This window comes from Helianthus annuus, chromosome 9 (assembly GCF_002127325.2).
Source record: "Helianthus annuus cultivar XRQ/B chromosome 9, HanXRQr2.0-SUNRISE, whole genome shotgun sequence".
In the NCBI taxonomy this organism is placed as follows: Eukaryota; Viridiplantae; Streptophyta; class Magnoliopsida; order Asterales; family Asteraceae; genus Helianthus; species Helianthus annuus.
Window position 1 is genome coordinate 169769999 of NC_035441.2, and position 19589 is coordinate 169789587.

The 19589-nt window shown below is 38.5% G+C and overlaps 1 protein-coding gene across 2 annotated transcripts; it reads right to left on the minus strand.

Annotated features, from left to right (window-relative positions):
- Nucleotides 1-224: 224 nt before the first annotated feature.
- LOC110879502 lies at nucleotides 225-3252 on the minus strand. Of its 2 annotated transcripts, none has more exons than XM_022127972.2 (6): nucleotides 2632-3252; nucleotides 1629-1758; nucleotides 1094-1242; nucleotides 913-972; nucleotides 664-732; nucleotides 225-579 (listed from the first exon to the last, which is right to left on the minus strand). In XM_022127972.2, the coding sequence occupies exons 1-6, from the start codon at nucleotides 2872-2874 to the stop codon at nucleotides 508-510; spliced, it is 723 nt and encodes a 240-aa protein (XP_021983664.1). In that variant the 5' UTR covers nucleotides 2875-3252; the 3' UTR covers nucleotides 225-507. The 2 variants fall into 2 exon arrangements, with proteins under 2 accessions (XP_021983664.1, XP_021983663.1); XM_022127971.2 differs by having other exon boundaries at nucleotides 913-975; nucleotides 2632-3244.
- Between the last annotated feature and the right edge of the window lie 16337 nt (nucleotides 3253-19589).

The following is a 19589-nucleotide window of genomic DNA, read 5'->3' on the forward strand; positions in this document are numbered from 1 at the left end:
AACCATGAGTAATTTGAAAGTTATTTAGTTTCCAACAAATTCTCATGACTTGCTCTTTGTTAGAAACTATTCAATTATTATTACTATTACCCGTCCCCAGTTCGCATTACATAAATCACAAGCTAATCCATACCAGTAAAGTGTGGCACTTGTGTAACTTGAAATACAAATATTCAGTAATGCAAACCGCGGACGGGTATTAAAACTGAAAAACAAAAAAACAATAATAACAAATGGCAATGCCTTCCTTGCATTCAAAAGCCAAAAAATGGCAATGTTGTGGCAGGTTTTTGAGATGGGCTCTACATATATCTACAAACAAAGCTACCAAACCCATGAAACAAAGAGACAGAAGAACGATCAAACAGCATTTTTACATCGACATAGGGAGTAGCATGAGCTTAAACGAGTATCTGTTAGTCAGGTCAAGTCAAAGTCGAAGTCAAAGTCAACAACAAAAGATATCTATCCCTTTTTGTTACTGCACTCTGATCCATCCACCACCGGTCATTTGCATACCATCTTCAGCTTCTTTGCAGCCTGCGCAAACCCCACAATCACCTGCAACTCGTCCAGCGTCTTCAAACCACAACACAAACCCTCATTACATTTTTCTTTACGTTACTAGATAAGAATTAGATGTAACCCGATAATATATGTTACCTGCGACATAAAATGCCTTTGTACAATGTCAACAAGCTGCTCCTTTGACGGGTTAGGCATCGCACCCGCCTAGAAATCACACAGATTATTATATAGATATATGCATATATACTATAAGAGGGCCGCTCAATACATAACATATATATATTAAATAGAGAGCGTTTAAGAAAAAAAAACAAATAAAATTTGGTCAGTTCTCTACTTAAAATTGGTTTTATATATAATTTTGAATACTAAAATACTACTTACAAGATTAAAGTGACGCCAGTATCTTCGTAGGGCCGCCATCTCTAGTTTGCTCAGATCAACCTTCTATTAAAAAAACAAATTACATGTAACAAAGCCTCAAAAAGATAATAAATCAAAAGGGGTTAAAATGCTTCATTTTAATTATTCTTTTGGAATAAATGAACGAATGAAGCTTGCATACCACGGACCCACGAGAAGTGGTAAAAGAGGACTTAGGTTGTGAGTCACAAGATAGAGACCGGCTAGCGGTCTTATTATGAGACGACCCGGTTGTTGATTTATGGGGGCGGTGAGGCCTTGATCGATGCGACTTTTGTGTATCATCAGATGCTGAAAACATGGACAAGAGGATTACACTTGACAATTATTTTCTGAAAATGGTGGGTCCATATGGACAACTTTAATGGAATGCATAATAGAGTTTCTAGCAGTAGTAAAAAAGATCAAGTACTACCATGTGACTAAGGTATCCAATGTAAAAAAAATGCAAAGATTCATCAATATCATAGTTATGATATTAAAAGACTCTTTTGCCATTGAAATTTTATGATATTCACAGTTTTGCCTGCCTTCTTTGAGGTTTCAAGATATGTTACTCCATGCTTCCACAAAAGGCTACATCTTCTTAACTTTGTAATTAAATTATAATTCTCATATATTATTATAAAAAATACTTAATCAATAATTTGTGAGGAAACTTTGAAAGCATCACTAACCCAGATCAGAGCCGTTGTTCCAGTGACCGTTTTCAAACTCGAGATCATCATCATCTTCATTACCGGTAGGAGCTTCGATCACACTTAGCGCGTTCCTTTGAAGCTTCACCTCTATGCCATTAGTGAGCACCTAAAGTTATGATAAAAAGATAGCATAAGTATAAACAACAAAAACAACAAAATCACAGTCTAGTGTTTGTGAAAAAGAAATTTAACGCGGTCGTAAAGTCACGAATGCAGCCACGGAAAGTGCCAAAAACCATGCTTATGTAATTAACCAAAAAGATAACAAAATTTACAGAAGAAAAAAAAAAGGAAAAAATACCACCCAAAGTGTATGTCTAAAGGCACAAAGAGTCCAAAAATGAATGTCTTGAAGCACAATTGGTGTGAAATTGATCAAATTTATTGTAACAATCTATAAACTTTTATAGCAATTATCGCAATCCGGTTTAGAGATCATTTTAAAAATGTTGAACAGCTTCCATTTCATCAATGATGGATGAAGATTATCCTCAGAACCCAATTCATAAGATTAATTGTAGACCATGAAAACATATTACTCATGCTTCATTACAAACAACACTGGATTGAAATTTGAAAACCTGTTTATCCATTTTAGGATTAAAAAAATGCAAAAAACAAAACAGTTTGTTCATACAACAAGAACAAAGAACAAAGAATCCTAATTTTCCACATTAAATAATCACATAAATCCATAAACCCACAATTTGGATCACATGCAAGATACTCAAAATAACCATAAAAGTCAATAACAGAATTTTTTAATTTAATCAACAACAATCTTAAACTTATTTGTAATCCTTAGATCCATTGACTTAAAAGTTAAAACCCTCTTTCAAAAATAAAAATAAAAAACATTAATCCCCAAAATCCATAAACCAATTATCCCAACTCAAAAAGAAAAAAAAAATCAATTTATAAATTATAAAAATTAATTATTTGAATCAAATTTAATAAATTAAAAATAAAAATTACTTACCAGCCAATGCCAACCTCCAAGGCCAACAGCCTTCTTAACAACCCCTTGCAGCCCAACAAGAACAGACTTTGTACGGTTGTTTCCGGTGACAACAACCTTAGTATGTCGGGGCAGTACGGACAACTCCTCCTCACTACTATCTCCACCGCCACCACCACCGCCGGCGCCGCCGTCGCAGCTCTGAAACTGAACAGAAGAAGAAAACCCACCACCACCACCATTATTCACATAACCCTCCTCCATTTCTTCTTCTATTTCTCACAGCATTATCCGTACACACGATCAGAATAATAATATTATAAAATTAAAAAAAAAAAAAAAAACCAACTGCTTGATGATACGAGTTACCGATCAAAAACCGGTAACATTAATATTAATATTAATATTAATAATAATGATGATGATGATGATGACAAAATTTGGGGTTTGGGTTTAGAGAGTGAGAACACACATGAGAGAGAGTGACATATTGTGTGTGTGTGTGAGTGTGTGAGTTGAATTCTCGTTTTCTTTTTTTGTTTTTGTTGTTTAAATTTGATGGTGGTTGAATCCCGACGAGATGGGTTAGGCGAATGATGGGGCGACACGTGTGAGGCGAGATGGGTGGTTTTACGGTGGCGTGGTGCAATAATGCAATACCACTTAGCGGTTTTCATGGTTTGTGTGTAATGTTAAACTTTTGACTCTTTGACTACTGTTGGTATACACTATAAAGGCAAGGTAGTGGGGTCGCTGGTTAATTACCAACCTGCCCTTTTTTTGGTTTGGAATTGGAAATATCATATGTGTGTGTATTTTTTATATGCCCATTTTTAGGACTTTGAAAGGTAATCTTGTATTTTATTTTACATTTTTTTTATCTTGTTTTGTTTTGTGTGTTTTTATAATGTTGATTGTTTATTTTGGGATTTTTTTTTTTTCATGTGTAATGAATTGTGATGATATTATTTTCTGAAATGAATAGTACAAAATTTATTCAAATTGTGCCTCCAAGGAGGAGACCACAAGGGCATAAGGAAAGTAAAAACAAGAAATAAAAAAGTTGATACATGTTGTGGGTTTATTTCCTAGGACCAAAAGTTATGAATGTAGGGTTACACAAATAGGGTTTTATAATCATTCTATAATATGTTACATGGGAGATTTTATTCCTGATTATGTTATGTTTAATAATGCTTTTAAGTTCTTTATAGAACCTAAATAAGAGTTTATCTGACCTGGGATGTTTATTACTTTCACATTACTAAATTACAAATTTGATCTTCTTGTACTAGATAGGGTTTCTTGATAAAAGAATTTATTTGCTTCAATACAAAACCAAGGTGTTGTTTGTTTTTTTAAAAAAAATATTTGTGTAGATAGAAGAGTCTGCGTCGTGCAAACCACGTGCAGACATTGTCATCTACCGATTGTTTGTTTTTCCAAATACGTTTAATTAAAAACGTCTGCTCGAGCTCTTCTTGGTGCAAACTTGGCCCAGTTCATAACACTATTGCTGAGATGGATGATGACATGATGTTATCTCGCATGATTTTGAGTACTTGCAACCTTGCTGCCATGCTTCCTCAGGGTATTGCTCGTTTTCGTAAGAGGATGCAAGAATATGAAGAATTTTCTAAGAAAAAAGATAAGATGAAATCTTCAATGGCTGCAATGAAGAAGGAGATAGCTGGATTTGCTGAGAAAGAAGAAGCATGGGACAAGAAGGTTAGTGAACTGACTAGGAGGCATGACATTGAAATGAGTGATTTGAAGAAGAGCTTTGAGACCGATCGGTTGAAGCTAAAGGCAGATAGGGAAGCTTTGTTTGTTCAACAAAGGGCTTTTGATGCAGAGAAGGAAGGTTTGAAGGCCGCGGTTGCTCAAACCACCGGTGATAACCAATGGTTGATTGAGCAAGGCTTTCAACAGGTTGTTACCTACCTTCTCCACTCCAAGGAGTTCAATTTCGCACTTGGCGAAGTTTACACAAAATTACTTAACTTGGGGAAACATCAAGGCCTCATTGCTGGGTATAAGCTTCATGAGTCTGGACATCCTTTGGAGAAGTCTCCTTTGTTTCGTCCTGAGGCTTCCGATGTTTTCAAGGGCTCCGTTGAACAGATGGAGAGGCTGACCTATCCTTATATCCATCAAGTTTCTGCTTGTTTTGGTAAGCCTCTTACTGTATTGCAGGATTTGAAACCGGAGGGCCTTAATGAAAAAGTCTGCTCTGAAGTCTTGGATTCTGTTTCGAGGAAGAGATCCTACTCTGGAGATAGTGATGACACCCTTTCAGGCGGACCAGATGCTTCGAAGGATGCAAGCTTGGAGGCTTCAGCAGTAGGTGGTGATGGTGGTGCAAAAGTGAAGAAGCTGAAGAAAGCAAAGAAGGCCAAGGGTGAAGGTTCCGGGGTTTCCAAGCCTTCTGCCGATGCTTAACGGATATTCGTAGCTTTCTTAGCACTCAAAAACAATTTGTGGTTTGTAACCTTAACTTTGAACAATATTAGGTTTGCGGGAACCCTTAAGGTTCCCGTTATGTGGTTGTGCTTTTAGGCCTGTATGGCCGTTTGAACAATGTCTAAGCTTGCAAGTCACTAGGACTTGTTTTAACTTGTATTTGAATGGTTGAAAGTCTTTCAAGGGTTTCTTGGTTATGATATTATGTTTAGTTATTTTCTTTGTGTTGTGTTTTTATACTTGTGCCTATTTTGTTAAGGCAACTTGGTTGATTTTAAGCTTTTAAGCTTTTAAGCTTTTTGGCTATCTGTAGGTAGGTTGAAACCTTTAAGGTTTCGAGTTGTCACATATGTGGCTTGAAGCCTTGAAGGCTTCTTAGTTTTGTAACCTGACTTGGTTTGTATTTTAAGTTTTTATAACTCTTTGCTCAAGTTGTTTTACTACTCTTCGAGTTATATCTTTTTCTTGTAACTTTGTCTTTGTCGAGTTTGTGTTGCCTTTATGCTTTTTATACCTTAAAGGATTCAGTGCTGCAGTCACTTAGCCTTGGTATTTTTAACAAGAAGACATAGCACCTATCCTATTTATTTTCTTGTTTTTTGTTTGATTTCGTAAGCCTGTTTGTTGATTATTCTTCTAAGGCTTAAGGAACATTTGGTGTAGGCTGTTCAAACCCGACTATGAGACAATTTTGTTTTTGATAATAAGTCTCATGGAGTTGTATTGATTTAGGAACTCACCCCTTATATAGGTTCATTCAACCCTTGAACCTATTGAGTGATAGGGCCTGGGAGCTCATCCTCTTTTATGGCCCTTGCCATGGAGTTTTTTGCTAGGTTCTCAACTTGATCTTAGGATAGAAAGACAAGTTTGATAAAACAACTTCATTCATTCAATAGATACTTGTTCTTACAAAAGGTTTTCGTAGTGTCATTCTCAAAATATAACTTGTGCAACACAAACCAAACTTTCTTGTTTAGACATGGAACCTTTTCAAGGTCTTTCCATTCCAATGCCTTGGAAGCCTTTTGCCTTCTGAATCTGCTAGCTTGTAAGATCCATGATGTGTGTAAAATGCAACATATAAATTACATCAAATGAGGCATAAAACTAACCCTTTTTAAGTACTAATGTTGGAAAAAGTGTGTTTTTGTCTTCCTTTTGTATTTTCAGGATTAAATGAGCTCAAATTAACAAAAGGAGCAAAAAGACAGCTAAATCTAGCATAAATACAAGAAAAGGAACAAAAGTGGATTGCCCGACCCCTCAACAGCATCCTCCCAAGCAAAACAGAGAAGGCAGAAGACTGAACACGCCCCGTGCTCAGCGAGCACGGGGCCGTGCCCAAGAAGCAGCAGAAAAGACAAACCTGTAGAAGCTTCTATTGCTCACCACAGGGCCGTGCCCAGTGAACACGGGGGCGTGCCCAAAGTACTGCAGACGCATTAATTGTAATTGCGAATTACAATTAATGAGAAGAGATAGTGTCAGACAGGCATGGGGTCGTGCCCAGCGGACACGGGGCCGTGCCCAGGCCTCTGTTCAGCCTATAAATAGGAGTGCTTGGCTTCATTGCAACTCATCCCTTGGCAGACCACCTCTCTCACACTTCATCCACCACCCACCACCATCACAACACCATCATCCACCACCATCATCCATTGTCCATCATAGAGTGTGTGAGTCGTCTCGGGATCCAAGATTGATCGTAAGAGTTCTTGACAATCAAGGCCATGTTTGCCTAAGTCTCTTACATCACTTGGTGAAGACAAGTGTTTAGTATAATACTTTTTATTTTTAATCTTTTGCACTTTTTATTTGGTTTTGTATTAATGACTTTAATAACTAGTTGCTTATGTTGAATGTGACTTTTCCTTATCGTTTGTCTGTGGTGTCTTGGCATTATTTTACTGTCTATATAAAATAAAAGATTTTCACCATTCATATCTCCACGGTCTATATGGAGGTATGTTGGCTACCTGGTCGGGGGTTAAGGGAATGGTTTGGTAAGGGTCTTGCCCTTGTTCAGCGTTTAGAGGTCCTGTAAGGGACCTGGGTCAAATTTAGTAGGATCTCCTTCAATACCCAAAGGTATTGGATGGCGGGGATCCAAACTCTTTGACCCCCTCATAAGTTAACTACTATTAATGCTATAACCCAGCTATTTAGGACTGTATTCCTGCTGACTCAGACTACTTAGTCGAGGGTAACGTCACCTCCAAAAGAGGGGCCTACCATAATTTGCATTAATAACTTAATTCATTATCTTTCAATAATCCGACCCTTTAGGATTGTATCCTTGCTGACTCAAACTACTGGGTTGAGGGTAATGTCGCCTTCAAAAGAGGGGCCTACTACAATAACTAAGATAATCTCTTAAACAAGTGTAAAAGTGCGAAAATAATCAAAGGTTATACTAATACACGAGTCGGATCCAAGTGATTCATCTTGTCTATCTATTTTTATTTTTATTTTATTTTTCAGCATTTAGTTAGTTTTATTTTCTTAGTTTAAAAATCTTTTTCTAACATTTTGATTTGATTAGACGTTGAGGATAAACCGGTACTAAAAGCTCTTGTGTCCTTGGACGACCTCGGTATCTTACCAACACTATACTACGTCCACGATGGGTGCACTTGCCCATATGTGTGTTTAGTGTTAGTAAATATCATGTTTTATAAATTTAAAACTTGGCTAAAAAGTGTAAAAAGGGCTTAAAATATATATCTAAATTATAACACACTTCACGCACATCAATCCACCCTTATGTGCTTCAAGGATGGTATACGGGCCTTCCCATTTTGGGCCAAGCTTTCCTTGATACTCTCTTTTGCTAGCTTCGTTGTTTCTAAGGACCAGATCCCCAGGCTTGAAGTGTTCGTTCTTAACCCTCTTGTTGTAGTAGGCTTCCATTTGTTGCTTGTATTTGGCTTCTTGGATTGCAGCTTGGTCTCGTGCTTCCTCTAGGAGTTGTAAGTTCAACATAGTCTCTTTTTGGTTTGTTTCGGGATCTATGTTGACGACTCGTTGTGTTACAACTCCTATTTCAGCAGGAATTACAGCCTCAGACCCAAATACTAGGCTATAAGGTGTTCTTTTATGGCTTGTTTTTCGGTTGTCTGGATTGCCCATAAAACACTTGGCAATTCTTCGAGCCAGTTGCTTTCATACCTTCCCAATCTTGTTTTGATACCTTCCACTATGCTCCGATTCGTCCTTTCAACCTGACCGTTTGATTGCGGGTAAGCCACTGAGCTGAATACCTGGTTGATCCTGTATTCTTTGCACCAAACGCTGAAAGGCTTCTCAGCAAATTGCTTTCCATTGTCAGTGACAAGTACTCCTGGCAATCCATAATGGCAAATAATGTTCTCCCAAACAAAGTCGATGACCTGCTTGCCCGTGATCTCTGCAAGTGGTTTAACCTCCGGCCACTTGGTGAAATAATCTATGGCCACCAGTAAGAACTTTACTCCGCCTTTGCTTGGGGGAAATGGACCGACAATGTCCATTCCACATTTATAGAATGGCCATGCTGAGGTTATTGGGACAAGGTCATGCTTAGAACTTTTTGGGATTGGTGCATGAATCTGGCAGGCATCACATTTCTTCAACTGCTCACTGGTATCCTGATGCACCGAGGGCCAAAAATAACCGAGGTTCATGAGTTTCGAAACCACCGACCTGGCACCAAAATGAGCTCTGCATATACCTTCGTGAATTTCTTTGATCAAATACTGACTTTGCTCAGGACCAACACATCTTAGCAGAGGTGCAAGATAACCCTTTTTGTAAAGGGTTTCACCTTGTAGCACATATTGCCTTGCTTTGATCTTGACCCTTTCGGCTTCTATTTGATCTTTTGGCAATTCACCATTTTTAAGGAATTTCTTGATTGGAGTCATCCAATTCGGTTCTTCCTTGGTGACTACGTCTTGAACTTCCAAGTCATCGATTGACGGTGCCTTTAGCACTTCTACCAACACCTTCTTGGTAAGGTGGGCAAAAGTGAGAGATGCAAGCTTACTCAAGGCATCCGCCTTTTTGTTTTGGGACCTGGGAATTTGCTTGATGTTGCATTTTTGGAAGGTTTTTATCAGCTCTTTGGATTTCTCTCTGTATCTTTTCATGTTGGGCTCTTTTGCAACATAGCTATCATTTACTTGGCTTGAGACCTGCAATGAATCTGTGAACACTTCAAGCTTTTGGACATTCATTTCTTTGGCTAGTCTTAAGCCGGCGGTCAGTGCCTCGTATTCAGCTTCATTGTTGGTGGTCTGAAAATCAAAACGGAGAGCATACGTGAATTCCATCCCTTCTGGGTTGATCAAAATGAGCCCAGCCCTAACCCTTCAACGCTTGAAGCCCCATCGGTGAAAAGCTTCCAAGCTTCAAGGTTTGAAGGTTCAGTGGTAGCGGTGTTCACTTCAGTGATTGTTGGTTTTGGTACTTCTACAATGAAATCGGCCAAGACTTGGGCTTTTATAGCTTTTCTTGGGACATAGGTGATGTGATGTTCACCTAGTTCCACTGCCCATTTGGCTAGTCGTCCCGAGTTTTCTGGTTTTTCAAGCACACTTCTAATGGGTTGGTCGGTGACCACTTGTATAGGGTGTGCTTGAAAGTATCTCCGAAGCTTTCTAGCTGTTTGAACTAGGGCTAGGGCAAGTTTTCAAGGGGAGAATATTTGGTTTCAGCCAATTTTAGAGTTTTGCTGAAGAAATAAACTGGTACCTGAACCTTGTCTCGCTCAATGGTGAGGACCGCGCTTATGGCCTCTTCAGCAACTGAAAGGTATACTGAGATTAATTCTCCCGTTTCGGGGGCTGCAATGTCTGGCAAGGAAGCTAGATGTTGTTTCATCTGGTTGAAGGCTTCTTCAGCCTCCTCAGTCCATTTGAAGTCCTTCTTATCAGAGCAGCCCTTGGGCGTTTTGAAAAAGGGTAAAGACCTTTCAGCCAACTTGGAGGTAAAACGCTTCAAGGCTGCAAGCTTCCATTTAAGCTTTCAACCTCTTTCTTGCTTCTTTGTGGTTTGGTTTCTAGAACAGCTTTCACCTTGCTCGGATTGGCTTTAATGCTTTGTTTCCCCACAATATGCCCAAGGAATTTACCTTCCTCAAACCCAAAGGAACACTTTTTGGGGTTGAGTTTCATGTTGACCTTTCTTAGGTTCTTGAAGGTTTCTTGGATGTCATCGAGCAATTGTATTCCGTCTTGCTTTTAATCATCAGGTCATCGACATATGCTTCCATGTTTCGACCAATTTGACTTGAAAAGGCTTTGTCAACTAGTCGTTGGTAGGTTGCTCCAGCGTTTTTTAGGCCAAAAGGCATCTTCCGATAACAAAAAATCCCTTTATCAGTGTGGAACGTTGTCTTTTCCTCATCTTCTTCTTTCATGAGTATTTGATGATACCCTTTGAAAGCATCAAGAAAACACTTAAAAGGGTAACCGGTGAGGGAGTCAACTTTGAGGTCGATTTCTGGTAATGGGTAGCAATCTTTTGGACAAGCCTTGTTGAGATCCTTGAAGTCTATGCACATCCTCCAGGAGTTGTCTGGCTTTCGGACCATAACTGGGTTTGCAACCCATGATTGGTACTTGACTTCTCGGAGAATGCCGGCTGACACAAGCTTTTCAACCTCTTGGCAAGCAGCCAGGCTTCTCTCAGGCGCTAGACTTCTTTTCTTTTGGACCACAGGCTTAATGTCTGGTGGTATCCTTAACTCATGTTCAGCAATGTTACGAGGGATCCCTGTCATATCTTCTGGACACCAAGCGAAGACATCGATGTAGTGTGTTAGCAACTTTTCAAGATACGAGAGGGTTTCTTGTGAAAGGCTTGGGTTGACCCTTATTCTTTGTTCAGGGTACTTGGGATTTATGATTAGCCTTTGCTTATCTTCTTCACTTTTGGAACTTTCACCTTCAACCAGGTAGGCCTCCTAAGAAGGTTGGAGGGTTGCTATCCCCCTCTCGGTGGGAAATTTGACTGTGCCATGGCCAACAGACACGGCCATATAGAATGCACACTGACCGGCCTTCCAATGATCACATCATAGTTTGAAGGTATGTTGATAACCATAAAGGTGAGTGGTTGGATTCTTTCCTTCTATCCTTCGCTGAAACGAACATCAAGTGTCAGTTGCCCTAAAGGCTTAAGGGGTATATCGGCAATACCTTTTATGGAGGTTCCAGAGGGTTGAAGCCTTGAACGTTCTTCATTGCTTAACTGGTTGAAGAACTTCTCAAACATGATTTCAGTGGCAGCACCAGTGTCTATGTAGGCTTTACTTGTTTGCAATGTTCCCACAGTAGCTTCAACCACAAGAGGACTTGAGAGGGGGTCTTTCTCTGTTGGAGGAAAGCAAACACATTGAAGCTCTCAAGCCTCCAACCGTTGCCTCTTGTGCGGAACCCTCCCATCAAAATCCACCATATTGACTTCCTTTCCCTTTCCTTCAGCCATTTTGTCCCTTATCCCTTTCACCAAATGAGCAAGTTCTCCGGACTTAACGGCTTCCTCAATTCTTTTCTTGAGCTGGAAGCAATCATTGGTGTGGTGACCCTTTTCTTCATGAAATTCACAATATTGTGTGGAGTTCTCATTTTTTCTGCTTTTGAGGAGAGCCCTAGGAGGCCAAAAGTTCTGCTTCACTTCTTCCGTTGCAAGGATTTCTTGAGGAGTCTTTGTGAGGGGTGTGAAACTTATGCCTTTCTCCCTGGTGGAAGGGTTTCGACCTTCAGGCCTTGATGGTCTGAACCCTTTTGACGTCTGTCATAGGAGTTGAAGTTCCCTCTTTTCCTAGCTGGGCTGTTGCTTCGCCAACTGGAACCTCTTTTCCTTTGCTCTTTAACATCTACTGCCTCCTCTCCCCGAATATGGGCTTCTGCTCTTTCGAGAGCTTCTTTCAAGGTCTTGGGCAGGGATTTGTTGAAATCTCTTGTGAGATACTTTGAGGTGATAGCATTCATAAAACCAGTTACCCTTATTTTCTCGTCTGCCCCTACATATGTGAGACCTTCCTTCTTGTATCGTTCGATAAACTCTCGAAGACTTTCATCATCACGTTGTTTTATCTGAAAGATCACCGTTGCATCTTTGACATATCGCCTTTGTTGAGAGAAATTGGCCAGAAAACCCTTGCTGAGGTCGTCGAAGCTTCGAACGCTTCGGGCAGGTAAATCATTGAACCAAATCCTGGCTGATCCGACAAGACTTTGCATGAACATTAGACAGCATTCAGCGTTTGACCATTTCTCAATCCTTGCTGCACCGGTGAAGATCTGAAGATGGCCCTCAGGATATTCGGTTCCATCATATGTCTTGATATGGGACGGCATTTTGATCTTTGTTTGAAAATCATAATCAGCTATTTGCTGTGAAAAGCATGAAAGGTTACTCGGCTTGTAAGGTTTGGCTAAATCTTCTTCAACCCTTGCACCCACGTTGTTGTTGTTTCCTTGGGTTGCTAGCACTTGATTGATGAAGTGCTGCCACGGGAAACTGGCCATCATCTGGGTCATCATCTGAGGCATAAGGTTGAAGCCTTGAAGGCTTCCGGGTGCAACAGAGCAGTTAACTCCCAAGGGAGTGCTCATAACGGCACTTCGTGCCAAGGGGAGTACCGACAAGGCCTGTTCCCATGAAGTCGTTGTTAAGGGTGGAAGGCTCGTCACCGGGGACTGTAGGAGCTGGTCAAGGGTCAGCTCATGGCCTAGTGGAACACCACTTGTAGCCAGTTGGGACGAGAAGAGAGGGTATACTGTGGGATTCGGCCTTGCGGACAGATACGGATTAGGATTTGGAGGATTGCTGGGACCTGCCTCATCCCTAGATGCAAAAGGAGGGATGGGAGGTCCAGGAGATAATGTCGGCTCAGGTTCATCATAGTCTAAGCGGATCCTCACTCTTTTGTCCCTTTCCCTATTAACATATTGGTTGAGGAGAGACCTCAACTCAAGGAAATTATGGGCAACCCCTTCAGGGGTAAGCTTAACACGTGCTGGTGTGTCAGAGACGCCAACGTTGGGGGAAGGGACTCCGGATCTGGACGGAGTTGGGGTGTTGAAAGTGAGAAACTCGGGATTGCTCCCCGGAGTTGAGAAAGAAGTTGGTATAGCCACATGAGTTTGGCTAGTACCCGGGGTAGAGGTGTTTGGAACCTGATTTACTTCTCTCGGGGATTCACTTTCTGACATGGTAGTTTCAAGAGAAGAGAACTACACTACTAGGTCTTTTGGAGGAGAAATAGTGGCGTGGCCCCACGGTGGGCGCCAACTTGTTGATGCAACAAATAATAGACCAAAGATAGTAGCTTAGCTAGTTAGGCAAAAGGGTTGAAGGGTTTAACTTTGCCTAAAGCAGGTCGTGGGGTCCCCCCACGTTTGCAAGACGTGGATAGAGGTTCACTAGTTTGATTTTGTGATTTGCTAAAGGTCCTCATCTGAATTGTGTTCAGATTCGGGTGAATTAGCAAAAGGAATGTGTGTGTTGATTGTGAGAGAAAGTATCTTACGAGAAGCAAGTACTTGTGATGTATGACCAGAGATTTCGGGAAATCAAGGCTGGCCAGGAATGTCCTCCTCAGTTAATGAAGTGTCAACTTTATAGGAGAAGACATTTCTCGAAGGGGAATGTATTTGACTAGTGACCATGCTTGCAGTGGGGGTTTTGCCCTTTTTGGGGGTTGAAGGCTTTGACCTGCGGGTAAAAGAGTGTGTTCTGTGTGTCTGTGCTGCTTTTGCGGCTGGTGAGTTGGTGAAGCAATCCGGAGATGTGACTACTTACTGTTCCCGTATTGCTTTACTTCATCTCCTCAGTTTTTCAACCTTTGAACCATTTAACCCTTTAAGCATTCATGTATTTAAATCATCTTATTTAGTCTTGGGCTACCCCCGTCATCAGTCATAAACCTTGATCCAAACCAATACAATACAATCTATTATCGATAACAAAAACAAATTACCTAAGTGAATTCATTAAACCTGATTGTTAATTGCTTGCCTGAGTTCACTAATAAACTCTCTCAAAACATCATATGAAAATAAACAACATATAATTATTTTAAGGGCTGCTATGGTTTTTAAAGTTTCTTTCCTCCTCAAGTTTAGTAAAATTATTCCACATAACAACTTCGCATTTCAATCCCTCAACATTTACAACTTTGACAAAATCTGATCCATAGTTTTGGGTGTTACATATGTGGTAATGTAAAAGAGTTGTCTACAAATTTGAAATGGCATTACCTATACATTACCTATATTACCTATACATTACCTATACATTAAAAACAAAACCAAATCAACAGTAACACTACAAAGGGATAAGCCAATGGTACCGGTATTGGTACCAAATTTATCAAAGCGAGTACATTTTCGGTACCGACTTTTTACATTTTCGGTACCGGTTTTTATCCTTAAAAAAACAAAACCAAAGGAACAGTAACACTACAAAGGGATAAGCCAATGATACCGGTATCGGTACCAAATTCACCAAAGCGGGTACAACCTATACATTAAAAACAAAACCAAATGAACAGTAACACTACAAAGGAATAAGCCAATGGTACCGGTATCGGTACCAAATTTATCAAAGCGGGTACATTTTCGGTACCGACTTTTTACATTTTCGGTACCGGTTTTTATCCTTAAAAAAACAAAACCAAATGAACAGTAACACTACAAAGGGATAAGCCAACGGTACGGTATCGGTACCAAATTTACCAAAACGGGTACATTTTCAGTACCAACTTTTTACATTTTCGGTGCCGGTTTTTATCCTTAAATACTGGTACCGTACCGGTGCCGTACCAGGTATATTCCATACCGCTACCCACTTTTGGGGGTTTTCGATACCCAGCTCATTCCTAACATCACCTTCGAGCTCATGCCACGTAGCAACGCAAGTAATTACACCGTTTAGATTGTTTTTCATACACGTGGTAAGTAAATTATATTTCGTTTGAATGAGGTTTTATATACACAACTTCTTTTGTTTTCTTTTTTGTCTTTTCCTGTAATGAATGGATTGTAACATGTAAAATTAACTTGGACATTTAAATTATTGATGAGCAAATGGTATCAAATCCTGTAATCAAACCGGTATCGTATCGATACCAAATTTACTATACCAAATCATTTTCGATACCAATTTGGTACCCACCTTTTGGCATTTTCAGAATCGTTACTTTAGGTTCGACACCGGTCTAACACCAGCCTGTATTTACTTATTTTTACCTTCAAATACCATACTGATAGTACCGACCATTTTCGGTGCCGGTACCTAATTTTGATTATTTTCGGGATCGGAACGAGCTCATCCATATTTTAACGTGTTAGTAACGTCATAACTAAACTGAAAACAATCGAATTTCCAACGTGTAGGACGTGTGGTCCTACTATTATATCAGATTATTTAAAATCGTTAAAATCGTTTTTTGGACGGAGTAACTATCGTTACTACGTCATTTTTATCTATGTTTTGATATTCGATATCCGCTTGCCGTTGTGGACACACGTTTTACAGACATTGGATTCGCGCCGCAACGCGAGGTCAGAAAATCAACTAGTTATATAAATTTCCATACGTTAGGATAATGAAACTCAATTACAAACAAGTCAATATATATAAAAGAGTAAATTACCAAAATCTTTTCTGAGGTTTGGGCATGTTTACCAGTTTCATTTAAAACAACCTTTTTGTACCATATTGCCCTTCACTTTTGGGATTTTTTGCTATTTTCATTCAAATATCTAACTTTTTTGCCAAAATCGTTCCTGAGATTTGGGATTTTTTGTCATTTTCATCCAAATATCTGACTATAGAAAATAAAGCAAACTAGAAGTTTGGATGAAAATATGGTACAAAAAAAATGTTTTAGATTAAACTGGCAAACATACCTAAACCTCAGAGACGATTTTGGCAATTTACTCTATATAAAATTAAAAGTGGGGGCACATGACTTTATAGACTAGTGGCATCTTGGGGGTGAGATAAGGCTTTGGGACCAATAGGTCTTGGGTTCGATTCCCACACAAGGTTTTTTTTCCCATATTTATTGGCTTTTCACCTGAATTAGTGTATAGGCATTCTCTAGTGAAGATGAATATGATCGGGTAGTTCTACTGGTGACACGATGATACTCCAGTTAGTGTATAGGCATTCTCTAGTGAAGATGAATATGATCGGGTAGTTCTACTGGTGACACAATGATACTCCAGTAGTCCATCAGTGATCCAAATTTGCCGTTAAAAAAAAGTGGGACACGTGAAAAAAATATTGAATCATATATATGACAATCAAACCAAACTAATAAGTCAATGATCTCTAGATCAAGTGGTGGAAGACTTGCATTTTTCTTGAGAGATGCAGGTTCGACTCCCACTTGGTGCAGAGTGAGACATTGGTGGGCAATGATAGGAGATCCAGGGAAACCTGGGTTGGATCCTTGAGCCAAACGGGTTTTACCGGTAATTTCACCGTCGTGCCTTCGGTCGGGTGGGTTACTGGGTTTTCCCCGGAATTGGCGGTAGACTCAGGTTACTCTCGGAGTACTCCGTTTGTCCAGTGGGTGTCCCAAAAATGCTCAGGATTGAATTTGTTGGCCGTTAAAAAAAAAAAAACAAACTAATAACACCACACCACTATTGTATAAGTGTACATTTAATGCACCAACACCAACATTTGTAAAAGTAAATGAACTACGAACAGACGATTAAATGAATTTCATCATTTAAATGTTTAGTCTTTTTCAACCATATTTTAAACATGATTTTTGGTTTTGTGAGAATAAGTTTTTTTTTTTTTTTTTTTAACTGCAAACTCATTTTATATATAAATATAAAGAGGCAGCAAGCGGCTGGGAACACCAAAAACAAAGAAAAAACAACAAACAAAGAAACGAATTACAACAGATCAATAATATCAAAAACCTTCCGGTTTTCCCAAGTGTGAGAATAAGTTATTACAGTTTCATTTTTTATTTTACAAGTGTAACGCAAACTTAAAATGTAATATTGAAAAGTATTTTTCAAGGGTTTTATTGGCAAATAATTAATAGGTCGACACCTTGATTTTATTGATTGAGTCTCCTATTGTTGTTATAGTAATTTTATATTGAATTGAAAACCCGAGCTTTACCTCAAATTAGCGTAAATTTAGGTCATGATCGAATTTGGCGTCAGTTTGAGTAAAATTGTTTTTATAGCAAACGTGAGTTGGGAAATATTGGCCAACGCGGTATTTGTCTATATGACATTCCAAGGTCTTTTGGTTTTGTATTTGTTATAACGAATGTGGTAAATATGGATCCTAGAATACGATTCCCACAATATTAGAAACATGTTTGGATGAGGTTTAATAGAATATTTTATTTAATCAAGTTCTTCTCTTTATAAATACAATTTTGGATATGTACAGTGGCTATAAAAGGTGCATTATGGAAACTAAACCGAAACCTGGTCTAAAATATGGTGTGTAACAATGATTTATAGTAATCGTGTTAATTAAAAAGTTAAAAAAAAACATAAATTTGCTAAAAAAAGTGTAAAGATGTACAGTTGTTCTACTAATTCAACTGGTTTATTATGTTATGTAAAATAAAGGCTTCGTCTACTCACACATCCTTTTTGTCTATTTTGATTTCTGAAGTGCTGAGCTTTGGCCAAAGCTCAGCGTTTTGGGTAATACTTAGCGCTGAACTTTAGCCAAAGCCCAGCGTTTTAGGGTAATACTCAGCGTTTTGGCCAAAGCTCGGCGTTCGAGTGGTTTTTATAATTTTTTTAAGGGAAAGTGTCACAAAAAATGTAACAAAATTTATCAACTATTCTAATCAAGTCATTGGAATTTTTTTTTTTTTTTTTTTTTTTGTCTCTCTTAAATAACTAAACTTTAATTTGGTGTTCTAATACTATGTAATTACCACGTAACCGAGTTACCATTTTTTTCTATTAGAGTAAACTGCCATTTTGGTCCCTGAGGTTTGGTCACTTTTGCCACTTTAGTCCAAAACTCAAATCTTTTGTATCTGGGTCACTGTAGTTTCAGTTTTATTGCCATTTTGGTCCAAAAACAAAATCAGGTCATATTTGTCTTATAAAATCCTACAATTTTGTCATTTTTCTCAGGTGCAAATCAGGTCATATTTGTCTTATAAAATATGATATTTATTTATAAAAAAAGAAATGATCATTTTGCCCCTGCGGAAAAGGACAAAATAGTAGAATTTTATACGATAAATATGACCTGATTTCATTTTTGGACCAAAATGACAATAAAACTGAAACCACAGTGACCCAGATGCAAAAAGTTTGAGTTTTGGACTAAAGTGGTAAAAGTGACCAAACCACATGGACTAAAATGGCAGTTTACTCTTTCTATTATTTTTTTATTATTTAGATTAGGTAGTTTTATAAAATCATAATATATTTTAAACCCTTTCTTTAAACCCACCCAACTTCCCGCCGACAATTCAGAATTCCATTCACGAGACCTTCGACGATCGACTACCCTCTGTTTTAGACCCTCCAACTACCGACCAAGCTTCGGCGACGACAAGCTTAGAATTAATATCTAAATAATGAAGAATATAACGTCCTTCTTTGCGAGTTGCGATCTCAGGTCAGCATGTTTGTTAGATTGTTTTTTCGTTCTTGTTCCAGATTGTTCTTTTTTCATTTTTTTGTTATAGATTGCTTTTTCGTTCTTGTTCCAGATTGTTCTTTTTTCATTTTTTTTTGTTATAGATTGCTTTTTTTTCATGCTTATAGGTTCCTCAAGATAGTTAATAGGATGATGGTGGCTAGCAAAAGAAGGGAATGATTAATGTTTTTTTTTTTTCTTTTTAATGTGTACTGGTTTAAAAATGGTGCCATTAGATTAGGGTTAGTCAACTCCACCGATGTTTTTTAAATTCTAAACTAAAAGAATATAATTATGTGATTTAAAAAAAATATATCCTTCAAACTTGAAATTGATTGTTATATAATTTTTTTCTCACGTTTTTTTTACAAATCGGTGTCATATATATTTTCCACATCAACTTAAAATACACCATAATACGATCAATAGAAACATAATACTCTATAGCAATCAATCTACGCACTAATACAACACTTACAGTCAACAAACGTCATGATACCGAATGTCACCGACACGACTCGTACAGCCAAAATACGTGATAGTACGGAACAATAGTGACAATACACGTCATAATACGACATTCAATGACAAAATACGTCAAGTACTGATCCGGTAGGACGTGTAACATACAAAACAACATGTTGGACTACAAGTGAAATCAAAACAGAATCACATGAAATCATGGAATACGGCAATACATGTAACCGAACTTATCCGGAACATGCCGTATAGACCATATACTTCACAAAATGACGCGTAATAACAAAATACGTCAAAATTCGACAAGTATATGTGCGTTTTTTAATTAAAATTAAATTTAAAAAATTAAAAAATCACCCAAACGTCAAGTTTTGGCCAAAGCACCGAGTATT